Below are 12,933 nucleotides of genomic sequence, written 5' to 3' on the forward strand. Positions count from 1 at the left end.
TCAAAAAAATTACATCAGTTTTATTTTAATTCTGTAGGTCCTGTGCTTCACCCTTACTGCAAAGGGATGTCCGGATTTGCACTAGGAAAACAAGCAGCCTGCTCTGCTCTCACACCTTCCAGCTCTTACATTCACTTAGCTGTCTGATATCAACTGCTTCCCTTGCCAGAAACCCTGAACTCTGTGAATATTGCTCCTGCCATGGCTAATGACTAGGATAGTAGATTAACCCCTCTTATTCTTCCAAGTCCTTCTGGCATGAAAACCGGGAGAAGAAATGAATTATCTCTAGGATTTAACATGACACCTTGAGATCTGATATCTGCAGTCCTAGTGAGCACATCTGGCACATGACCATTTTCTAGCATAAAGGCACAGAAACAAATCCAGATAACAAGGTGAGCCAGAGGAAATGGAAGGTGCAATGCATTCTCCAAACCAATCCAGCCTCCTCACAGTTCTTGCAATAGGTTTAATAGAAAGGAAAATGCCCCATAAAAAGGCGGCTGGCATAGCATGTGTGCACAGAATCTGCTTCTCTGTGACAGGGCGTATCTCTTCCCATGCTAGAGTTATGGAGACCAAATTCAAACTGAGATGCAGCAAAAGATGATACACAAATGAACCCTTCAGCTGAGGAACTGCCTGTGTGGGCCAACGTTCTGGGCCCTGAGCATGCAAACCTTCCCTTCTGCTTCCGAAGGGAAAGCTCCGACTGACACCAGAGCAGATGGACAGAGAGCATTCATCCCTTCTCACCTTCAAAATCAACGCGCCCATCTCCATTCAGATCCACATCCCGAATGATCTCTTCAATATCCCGATGGCCCACCTGCTGCCCTAGAAGCTTCTTCATGGCTTCTCGCAGCTCGCTGGTGCTTATCTCCCCATCACCATTGGTGTCAAACTGCAAGTACATGAAAAATACCAGCAGGGGAAAGAAATGCAGTTAATGGAAATGGATCTTGCTCTCGGTTGGATTTTGTATTGTCCTGCTCCTGAGCACCCTATTTTTCCTGCATTCCTTTTGTGTCTCTCCTTTTCCTCTTTTGGGTGCCTTTTGGATCCAGTCTGTCTTTTGTCCTCGGAAACCCCTCATAACTGCTGTGTCTGCACCAGCTTTCCTCTTCCTTGCCTCAAGGGTTCCCTTATCTTAGTGATTTTCTCTGGCTTGGCTGTGCCTGGCTCTCTCTGTGCCTGGCTTGGCTCTTTGTCTTCCACTATGCTGCTCTCTCCTCTTTCTCTTGCTCGTCTCTTCCCCAGTGGCTCTCCTCTCTTTCCTGTCTCCTGTTGCTCACCTCTCGGGAGGGCACGCGTTAGGGAGCACTCACCTCTCTGAAGGCATCGCGGAGCTCTTTTACACCAATCATGTCTGCAGTTTCTGCCAGCAGCTTTGGACCCATCAGCTCAACAAAATCTTCAAAATCCACATGGCCACCCACTTGGGACAAGATGAAAGACCGCGTGTAAGAACTCCGTACATCAGCCAAGCCCAGCACTCACTTCGCACTTCTGTGTCCCAGAGAGGGCTTGGTTCTCCAGGAAGCAAAGCACAGAAGGTGCAGGAGAGTGGAAGGAAAAACAGAGGTCATTCTACACTGTCTTTGTATTTTCTGGATTGTGGGCTAGGTGGAATAAACCCAAGCTATTCTGTCCTAGGCTGCCATGGACTGTCGCATCCTTATGGCACCACATCTAGAGGCTTGATCACTCTAGAGCTTCCAGCAACCCTCTGCTGTTCCCATGCCAAAGGGTACGGCAAGGGCACAGCATGATGTTCCCGCATGGCCTGGCCAGTGCCCTGCAGCAGTGGTGGAGCTGCTCCATTAGCAGTGGCTAATGTATGTCAAACTGTTTATTCATCGTATTACTTCTTTTTCTTGTTTATTTCCTATCAGAAAGCTGGCAATAACGCTCTCAAATTCCTAAGCACTTGTGTGCCAGGTTTATCAGCTGCTTTTGTGTGTGACTGATTGTGGATGTCACAACTGTTTTCCTTCCCTTGACTAGGCAACTTGTCCTTTTTATATCATCATGTGTCACAAATAACATGCACTAAATATCCTTTTTCCCACCTAGCTGAGGGTAATACCCTGCACTGCCACAGACAAGAGGTGACAAAAAATAACAGTGAAAGACAAGGGGCATAAACACAGTTACAGTGAATTGGACGCATTTGTCACATTTTTCCATGACTCCAGCAGATGCCCCCATCTGACGCTGCCAGCACAGCTCCCTTGCAGCCAGGCACACAGCAGATCCACAAACAGCCACCACGGAGTGAAAAGCCCATCCACCACCCATTCTGACCAAAGCACCTCCATCTTCCCAGGCTCTTTCTTCAGTCTGACACCATCTGACCCCAGTTTCAATATGACAACACCCACAACATGTGCACTGATGTCTAACTGCCCACATCAAGGGCAGTTTTGTACCTGACAGCGTAAGCACAAAGGACAAGCCTTCCACACACTGTTCCCATACAGCACAGTCCACACAGACCCTTTGATAAGCATGAAACAAAGGCACCAACTGCTAGAGACCACAAATGAACAGGAGATGACAGGGAGCGAAAATGAGAACCAAAAAAAGAGGGCAGAAAAAAAAGCCAAAGGAAAAGAGACAGCAGGAGACTGAGAGAGCCTGAGGTGGTGTTGCAGGGCACAGCAGCAACAGGGAGGTACAGCTGGGTGGATGTTACTCACGGTTCATGTTGATCTGCTGGGAGAGCTCTATTAACTCCATCTCAGTAGGCATGTAGCCCATGGTTCGCATGCAGTTCCCCAGGTCCCTGCAGTTAATAAACCCGTCCTTGTCTTTATCAAACTCCTTAAAGGCTTCTCTCAATTCTGTGGAAGTGGATCCAAAAAAGAACAACATTGTCAGTGACAGCCCAAAATACCTTTTCCAAGAAACCTCCCCAGAATCAGCAGCACTCCATATTTTCCCAGCAGATCTCCCTGCAAAGAGGCAACGACTGGAGCAATGTGAAGCTCTTCTACAAGCAGCACTGCTGACCCATGCCTCACAGGAAAGCTTGCTTGGACTGCAAGTGCCATGAACTGATCATTCCCAAACTGCACTCCTTGAAGACACTGGAAGCAGTAAGTTTTCCCAGCTTTTCCCCCTGCACTATATTACATAGCACTCATTGTGGGGATTAGCAGGTGAAACAGCTTTCCCGGAGCCATAATGTTGTGCCATGCTCTACAACACTTTCTGTGGGAGCTGGGGTGAACAGCAGTTCCCTGACAGCTAACATCCCATTACTTTACTTATCTTACCACCCTGAAGAAGCTGGAATGGATGCAAATCCTTCACAGTCAACACTCTTGCCAAGTTTTACATATTATTTCTTTTTGCTGGGGTTGCCAGGAATTATTCCAGTAATCATCTCCCTTGATTTGCCCTAAATTTTTTTACCCCATGGGGGACAACCTGGAAGGGCCAGCCAGTAGGTTTTCACTGGGCAGGGAGAAAGGTGACACAGAAGGAGTGACAAATTTTACCTTCAATTTCTTCCGGACGTAGTTCTCTATCCTGCAAAAAGAGAACATACGATGTTAAAACTATGTAAAAACAAACAGTTTCAGAATAGCACTTGTTGGTGCAAACGGTTCTGGGACAAGCCAGAAAGTGAGAGAAGAAACAAGAAGGTGATGACATGTTTAATACCATCTACTTAGCAAGGCTTCCCAGCTCTCTTCCCCAACAGGATGACTGTTAGCCTGCATGCCTCCCTCTCTGTCTCATCTGCTGGATAGGGGGACGACAGGTGCTCCCTCAAAATAGAATAGACCTGGGCCAGCACAGCAGTACATGTGGCCTCCCCACCTGATGGTACTAGGAGAACCTTCATGAAGTTCCTGCATCATTCCCCAGCACCAAGTCCAGGGGCAGAGAGTGGCCCTGCAGCAGTTATGATCTCCTCTAGAGCTCTGATTGTATTTCCTACAGCAGCTCCCGCTGACACAGACAGATCAGAACAGCTGGAAGCAGTCCCTGTAACCAGCAGGTCTGTACCATCGTCTGCTTGGATCGCTGTTTGATCCCTGTCCTTCTGGCAGGACAGAGACAGCCACAAGCTCTGCTACAGCCAACATCCCACTGCCATCTCCTACAGTCAGTCCCCACAAAAAGGCAGGAACTTCCCCCTTCCCCCCCAGCCTCAGCTCTATATACAAACATTTTGAAACCAAGCATGAAGGCAGACACACAACATATACATCATCAAGGTCATCTACAAACAAAACAGGACAAGGATTCACCATGTTCAGGAAACACTGCAACTTCAAACATCCAATCTGAATTTCTTGGAAGAAGGGGGAGGATATAAGAGAGTACAGGAAAATCCACCACTGCACCAGGAAGAGGAGATGAGCATGGAAATGCACTGCTTTCTGGTTTAAATGCCCTTTCTAATTCCTCTCATGGCTCCCAGGCAAATCCAAAACATCTGAGAATTTGGAAACACAGAAACGCGATCTCTTTTGTCGTCTCACTCTCGGCTTTCCCCCTCAACTGTGGGGAGTTTCTCCTTGCCTTCCAGATGTCCTCCAGCCTCACCACACGTCCCTGGAGACAGTGCCCTTGATCAGTTCAAGAAGGATGATGCTTTGCTATTTAACCACAGGCTTCTCTGGAAACTCTAATGGCAGCTGCTCAGAGTGCATAGCAAACTAGGACACACACTGGTTGATGTCTGTGCAAAAGTGGGCTGTGCCAGAGAAACGACCAGCTTGCCACTCATAACCTTCCCAGAGGCATCTCTGTGCTGGATGGAATTGTCGGAGCATGCTGGCTCTGCCATTTCATCCTCCACAGACCTGGTATTTTCAAACATGTCATCCCATTTGTTCTGCTTTCATCAACATCAAGTAATAAAACAATTCAAAGTCCTTAGACCGGATGCAGGAGGCGTTTATTGCCCTCCTGCCTTAGATAAAACAGCAGATGAAAACCACCCGTGATCATCAGTACCAACACCTTGTGCCCCTCATTCCAGAGTTCACCAACATTAACCCCGGAGATGCTGCTGTGTGCCAGCAGCTGCTCGGCGCTGCAGCAGATGCAGAGGTGTGATTACCACCGCCATGGTTCAAAGGATGCCGTGACTCACCCACGGGAACCACTGTCTTGTGAGAATGGCTGGGGCAGGACCAGAGCCTTCCTGCAGCACAGCTGTCACAAGACTGTCCTCCTCTTTGCTGACTGAAGACCACATTGCAACCGACATGACTGACACATGTCGGAAATGGGGGCTTAGCACCGGCTCTAATTTTGCACACCAAGGCATTTGTGTCTGCAGGGCTCTGAGCGTATTTTTGCACATGCAGATTGTACCATCAGAGATCCACAGACTGCAAATGCAAAAGGAGGGGGAGGGCTTACGTCCCTCCAAAAATCTGAGTCAACTGATAACTAACATCATGAAGAGGTTTTCTGTTTTAAATTTGAAAGAAGTTCCCCTAAAATTATAAAGGAGGAAAATTGCTTGGGAAGAAATGGGCTGAATCACTCTAAAGCTTTTGGAGAACATATGGAAAGAGGAATAAAGCTGTTCAGAGAGTTTAGATCCTGGATATGAGCAGAGGTGACCCTCAGAGAGTCCATTATACATAATGGTCTTACCCTCATTTATTTCTGTTCTATGCACAATAAATCCTGTTCGTCTAGAGAGTCAGTAAAAGTAAAGCTGTTTATCAGATGCACTTATTCTACATCAGGATAGACATCACTAATCCTATTTTGGAGATTTCTTAGGGTACTGTGAGTTTCCAGGCTCTAAACAGGAGGGGTACCTGTCCAGCTGTGAGCCTTCTGCTAGGGAGCTGGACCTGTCTCCTGCGGCAGGTAGCTCTGCATGCCAGCAAGGGTGAGAATATTACATTTTGTGTTTTAGTGAAGAGGCACAAGGAATATGTGATCACTTAGTGGCTGAAGGCTAGGAAGAACAAAAGCCCTTTGATCAATAATGACAAATAATGACTCTTTTTTTGGTTGTTGGTTGAAGAAGAGGTTTCAGAAATAAAGATCTAGTTTTCTCCTACAGCTGTAGATAACCATATACATGCATGAGTAAGGCAGAGATTTCTTACAGAGGCAGGAAAACTCTGACTCTCAGGTAACTGGGGTGAGCTTTGTTTCACCAGAAGAATATGGAATGCACTGCCTGAATATCTGACAAGGCACATATTCACTTATCCATAAAATGTGTGTTAATCATATGTTTGTGTATGTCTTTAAATTAATGTTATTGTAGGAATCGAATGTTTATGTGCAAAAATATATTTTACTTCTTGTAAATATACAATACTGGAATGTATATTTAAGTACATTTAACATGTGTAGGTGTTTACATTTGAATTTCCATACAAACACATTTTTACTGTGTATACATGCATACATTAGATGCATATGAACACGCAGTTACAATGAGGTGCGACTGAATGGAAGGATGTGTTTCTGCTATTTATCTGTGTGTGTATGGGTAATAGCATGTGGCAGCCTGGCACTGTCAGCAATACGAGGACAGACTGATGTCCTTTGGTTTATTTGGCTGCGATTGCTGCAGTGTCAGGCTGTGTGTGGCAGTGTACAAGAGATTGCATTTGGGTATCTGTGAGGAGGCAGATGCATGCTTACCTCTGCTGGTCCTGGTGTGCTCACTGTGAGCTGATGGGAACGGTATCAAATACGGGCATCTCTGTGGTACAGCTTGTTCCCAATATGGATGCCCTAATTTGCATTTAAGTGGCAATTTAGTCCTTAAATGCTAATCTGAGCCTCTGAGAATGAGATGTGGACATCTTCCCGGAATAACAGCTTTGAAAACTGGACTCCTCCCGAGTCCATATGATTATATAAGTCCTTAAGTCCTAAGTTGTTCTCCTGAGTCCCTATGATTATGCCTACTTGAGTATATCTCAGCTTGGATCTACCTTCCATAGCTGCATTTTTAGATTCCTCCTTTCTTGGTGTTTAGGCACAGAGATATCTCTGAACATCCTTCAGTTTAGACATTTGCCTGTGATTGTATTTGCTCTTGGAGCTGGAGCCGGGATGCTCGAGACCCAGGGTGGGGGTTACAGAGCTCCACGCAGATGGGGCATGCAGGCAGCTCTGCATCCCCAGCTCGCGTCCACGTGGCTTTGTGCGTGTCTTGCCCGGCTGGGTGTAACTTACGTACAGGCTGCCTGTTTTCTGCGAAGCCCTTCCTCAGGAAGATGCATGCTGGCCCCAGCAGGTTGTGCATGACGGCGCAGTTCTGGGCCAGCACCATGAGCGGACCCTGGTACTCGCAGGCCGACGGCCCCTCTTCGCTCGTCTGGACAGCCTTATAGCACGTCTTCTCCTCATGGCGGATCTTCCCAGCCAACCAGCAGCAAGCAAACAACACAACAGAGGATGTTACCTCCCCGTCTCACCCAGACGTTCCTCTGAAGTTTTACTGAACCACCTCGCAGAGACATTATTGCTAGATTTCCTTCATCTGGTCCACACTGCATCCCCCCCCACCGGTCTATTAGGATTTGTGCAGAAGCAGTAAGTCCAAGAGTTCACTTTCAAAAGCTGATAAAAGTAAAACCAACCAGGAGAATTTCACTTTGAAATTACATCAAACTCTCAGCACTGCTCACATCTGCCCAAAGGGCCACGCTCCCACCATCAGCCCAAGAGTTAACGATCCCTTGAATGAGCTGCAAAGGACAAGCACACCCCAGCCTAGCAGGACATGTGCCAGCCTGCGCCCCGTCAGCCAGGACGTCCCCAGGAGACCGGGCAGAGCCTGCACAGACACTGCATTGGGCTCCGTGTTACATTTCAGCAACGCAGCATCACACACTTTATAATATTATTAGAAGGCCGTTTACAGCATCAGGTGGCTCTGCCAACTGCAGGCTCACACTCCCCGTGCCACCTCTAATTAGTTACATCCTCAGGGTCTCAGGCAGTTACTGCACTGGCCTCCTCTAATCACTGACAGTCCCAAAGTGGAGAACAGGCACGGGCACAACATTTTTGTCTGTTTGCATTTGCACATTTTCCTTAGTGCACACATCCTGCTAAGCCAGGGCTCCAGAACAGAACCCAGCACTGGATTGTATAAGGAGGCACTGCTTTCCTTTTATAGAAATGCATTTCCCTGGCTCTGCAAGAAAACTCTTATCCTGATATTCCCATGCAGCTATAAAAAGCCAGCACAACCCACAGGACCCTTGGTTTTATAGAATAAACATTAATCATACATCAGATTCCTCTTCAGGAATGATTCTACTTTTACAGTCGGTGTTCCCAGGGGTGATCAGAGAAGCTCTGTCAATTGTCATTGTCTCTATTAACCCTTTCCCTAAAGCCTGAGGTGCTTTTTCAGGCTAAAAGACCAGATACGCACACATGCTGCATTCACACTTGTCCGAGTCCATTGTATCTACTCGCTGTGTCTGCCACGTGCTATTATAGTGCACACATGGTTTATAGTTGCATTTTTGTACACAGCCTTACACCAATCTGCTCATGTATAATGTCATCTGAATATCAAGCATCAAAACAAAAACAACTGAAAAAGCAAGCCATGGAGAAAGAAAATGATGAAGCAGAAAAGCATTTTCGCTGCAGTCATGGATGAGGAAGAAATCTGCCTCTGATTAAATTCGACGCATAGGACACTTGTCCTTAAAGACCTGAAAGATGAGCATCCATCCACAAATGGCATATTACCAGCTCAGCTAAATGTCAAGGCATCTGTGTTGAACTGCACAGCTTCGTGATATCAGTGCAATGTATTTTCAAAATCATCAGCTTTGTTTCCTGGCACATTTTTCAGTTTAATACACCAAATAATATTAATCACTTAAAACAGCCCACAACAGTTGTGTGTTTAATTCCAGTGAAACCATGGGAAAGCTCGAAGGCCCCACAGCCCCTAGTCCTTGATTGCCGACCCTTGCAGTAAACAGGGTTTATTACCAAGCCACAGAGCAGTGCCACGGAATGGTCATCCCCTCATTCTGCTGTGTGGACAGAGATTGACAGTTTGATGAAACTGTTGCCAAGAGCCACCAAGGATCCTGACCTGACAACCCGACGCAGTGCCAGGACAAGGGGCACATCTTAGCAAGGCCCTGACAGGGGATCCCTGCCCCGCTCTGCCACTGCAGGCAGGATTTATGGCATTCCATGTTCCCTCTGCCAGCAGCCCCACATGTTTCTCCTGCAAGTATCCCCACAAGGTCCCTCCACCACATTCCTCCTGCAGCCTGGCAGAGCCAGAAAAGGAGCTGTGATACGTGTACAGGGCAAAGCAACACCAGCTGCCCGGTACAGGGGAAACAGCAGCATGTGTGACCAGGAAAATGCAAGGACAGGGCTGGGGAGCTCAGGCTTCCCCTGTCCCTTCCTCGAGCAAAGGACCACTACCCTTCCTGGCTGCGTCTGGCCCTTGGCTGTGTCAGACCAGCAAATTGTGGAGAGGGAAGAGACTGGGCTGATTTAGAGACGGCTGTAGTGATGGTGAGGGGTGGCAAAGCGAGGGACCTGGATGCCAAAGCTTTCCCTTTCTGCACAGCAGAAGCAAAACAGGATTCACTTCATTTTCCTGCCTGCATGTCAGAGGGACTTTGCAGAGCGGCAAGCCCAGAGGGGCCTCTCCATCCCACCCGCAGTGCCTCTGAGAGGAAAGGCAGCCAGGCTGGCTGCTGGGATCACTGGGGGGACATTGTCTCAGTGTGAAAGTGAAGCTGCCAACAGCAGGCGTTGTGGAGACAAAGCCTGAGCATTGCCATCTGAAAAGGCGAGGTACCCCTGTGTCAGCCAGTCCCAGACCAAGCCAGCCCGTGCCTAGGACTGACTCCCAAATTTTGTGTTGAAATAGTGTTCAAGAGATCAGTCTGTCACCCAAGACCAGCTTTCACACAACGTTATCTACACTCTCTCCTCTTTACCATTTCAGCAAAATAAGTTTGCCCAAGCTAAAAGCTGAGAAAAAAAGAGCGGGATCGCAAAGCAGCCAAGTGAAGTTGTGTAATGTAAGACTGATCTGCAAAATCTCCACTACAATCACGTGCATCGTGATCAAAGGAACGGCAGAGCCCCAGGACCTGTCAGGATGAGTGCCCAAGGCTTTAATTCATGGCTAGCTGGAGCAATTTCTGAGAAACTCTGTAATTCTGCTTTGCAACTTTTTCTCTTCAGTCCTCCCATCCCAGGCTTTCTAGCTAGGCAAAAAGTGCATTACTCGAAGCAGCTTTTAGGAATGAAAGCATAAATTACCTATAAGATTGATGGCATTGAGCTTATAAGTTCTTGAATCCATTTTGATTCAAGCAGCCTGGCCACACGTCAGACTTTAATTGCAATCGCCTTGATCACGTTGAACACAGCTGCAGCCAACTTCTTTTATTGCAAGTTGGAGGCGACCTACAAGCAATCAAGTTGTTTTTTCATATGTGCAACATTTGGGTAAACATCAACTACTTCTGCCTCTCCCTGAAGGTCACCCTGACCTCAGGACTGGTCTCACCATTGCCTAACTGCTTGGTGATGAATTCCCTCCTTGTGTATCCCAGCTCCACCACAGCAGCACTGTGCCAGTACTGGCTTTGTTTACAGCAGCCGAGATAACAAGTAAACTGTGTTTCTACACAGAAGAGGCAAATCTCCGGCCAGAAGAAACTCCCCCTTAGGGAGGTCCTCTCCCCAGCAGCTCCCTCCCAGAGGAGCTTTCCTGGGTGGCAAGGTCTCCTGGGTGGAGCATCCTGGTGGCAGTGGCGTTTCACTGTCAGCATGGTCTCCACAGAGGCAGCTCCTTGTTGCAATACTTCAGATGCTTAACATAACTTCTTCATTTATAGGGAGTGAATTGCATAGCTTTTTGCTGAGTTATTAGATTTTCAGCAACACTAAGTGAGAACCGTGCGGCTGACAGGTACACAGAGCTTCAAGACCTTCCTCAGTCAGACAAGAAATGTTTCTGGGGCACATCGTTCCCATTTCAATCTAGTCCCTAACAGCAGAGTCATTCCTGAATCTAATTCATCCTGGGGTCATTGTAAAACCCCAGCACAGAGCAGACCATGGGTTGAAGCCTAACAGATACACGTCAGCTCGCAGATGAAGTCCAGCTGGGCCCAAGCATGTAGACACACGGGCCCTACTGACGTGAGACATGATGCACGAACACGCAGCCAGGGCCCAGTGTATCCATTCACAAACACAGCCACAGACAAACATCACAGAGTAAAACATGCTTCTATACCCAAACACGCACCAACAAAACTAGATGTGTGCATATGCAAGGATGGATATACGTAGCAGGTACACGTACACACAGTGCCATACAACAGGGATACATGTGTGATGTGCAAAAATTCCCCCCCATACACTGACAACAACCATTGCACACCTGCTCATGCACCTCAGGATGCATACGTAGCGACACAAAGAGCTAGGGGCACACACACAGTTCAGATGGGCTCATCAGGTGTACGCATTCTTACACACCAACAGGAATACGTGCAGACACACGCCCATTCACATGTTCATGAATACATGTCCCTACAGAAACGACACGCGACTGGAGTCGTGCAGATACCTCTCAACTGAAGCACATGCACACGCACACAAACTCACACATACACACATACATTAAGATGCCCGTACACAAGGTGTGTGCCAGCATACTGTGAACATCAACAAACACAAGCTTGCACATGCCCAGAAGAGAGCTACACACACACACATACACACGGAGCAGGACACCAGCGTGCTCACATGCATGCATACGCACACAATTATTTACACACGTGTTGTGGCTCTCAGCATCCCAGGCTCTAATGGCTGCACTTGCATGAGCAACTCTTACAAAAAAAGTCTGGTGAAGAGAGCTGAACCCTTTGTACACATCTGTGTTTCTCCCACCTCCCATTCCCATCTGCCCACGATGTCACCCATCCCAAGAAGCAGGGCTGGAAACGCACAACGCACTTTGATTCAGGGAACGTACCTTTTTTGAGAGGTTTCTCAGTGGAGACTTCACACAGTTGCCCATAATATGTTGAATCTGCCTTTCCGGTGGACTTGGTTATAAAGGAACTGAAGCAATTGATCCCATTAAAGGTATTCCTTGGGAGCAAAGCAAGAAAGGCAGCGCCAGGCAAATCCAAACAGCTACTGGCTGCTGGGGCTTCCCTCTTCAGGGAGCTTTTTCTCTCTCTGCCTCTCTCTCTCCGTGTTTTTACTTTATGTTCACTTTCTTGAAGAGATGAAGCAGGAAGGAGAGGGAGGGGAGAGAAACAGGCAGAAAGAGAGGGAGAGAGAGGGAGAGAGAGAGAGTGAGAAGGGGAGAGAGAGGGAGGCGGATGTATAATCTACATCAGATTAATGTTCAAATCCCTCCCACCCCCCTCAATCTGCAGGCAAGATTGTTTCACTCATGGGAGAGGGCTGATTCAGGGAGAATTAAAACAGAGGCACCGCAAGAAGTGATTTCAGTGATGAGTTCAGTGAATCCAGCTAGTTTGGGTCCGCACAGCCTCTGAACATCGCATCCCTACCCACCCCCCTTCTAACTCCTCTCGGCTTTTCAATCACAAGAGAGCTTGGCTGGCCAGAAGGCAATCCACTTAGGGGCTTGGAGCAGAGTCCAGAGCTCATTTTGGAGCAGAAATGGACCATTTATCTGGGTGGGACCTGCTTCAGCTTATAAATACCAGCAGACCTAGAAGTCCTTCATTGTCTTGCTGACACAGTGAAAGCAAGCCTGGCAGCAGCAGTCCTGGGACCCTACAACACTCTCAGCCCCAGGACAGTCATTTTTAACCGCAAGGGAGAGACCTTGAGCCAATCTTGCGGAAAAGTTTTTCCAGCTTTCTCCAAGTAGAAATCAGCTGGCAGTTTACCTATACAAGTCTGCCAAAGATGGGCTCACACCTG

At 47.7% G+C, this 12,933-nt stretch overlaps 1 protein-coding gene across 2 annotated transcripts in view; it reads right to left on the reverse strand.

Moving 5' to 3' along the window:
- CABP1 (calcium binding protein 1) overlaps positions 1-12,290 on the reverse strand; it is a 13,819-nt gene extending 1,529 nt beyond the window's left edge. Inside the window, exons 1-6 of one of the 2 annotated variants that reach the window (XM_010086811.1) lie at positions 12,005-12,049; positions 7,190-7,366; positions 3,510-3,540; positions 2,706-2,849; positions 1,332-1,441; positions 760-907 (exon numbers count right to left, since the gene is read on the reverse strand). In XM_010086811.1, the coding sequence (XP_010085113.1) occupies positions 760-907; positions 1,332-1,441; positions 2,706-2,849; positions 3,510-3,540; positions 7,190-7,366; positions 12,005-12,049 (655 nt within the window). Of the gene's footprint in view, positions 1-759; positions 908-1,331; positions 1,442-2,705; positions 2,850-3,509; positions 3,541-7,189; positions 7,367-12,004 lie in introns of both variants that reach the window. The other variant, XM_010086812.1, reaches the window with a different exon arrangement.
- Between the last annotated feature and the right edge of the window lie 643 nt (positions 12,291-12,933).

This window comes from Pterocles gutturalis, unplaced genomic scaffold, assembly GCF_000699245.1.
Source record: "Pterocles gutturalis isolate BGI_N339 unplaced genomic scaffold, ASM69924v1 scaffold25386, whole genome shotgun sequence".
NCBI classification, from domain to species: domain Eukaryota; kingdom Metazoa; phylum Chordata; class Aves; order Pterocliformes; family Pteroclidae; genus Pterocles; species Pterocles gutturalis.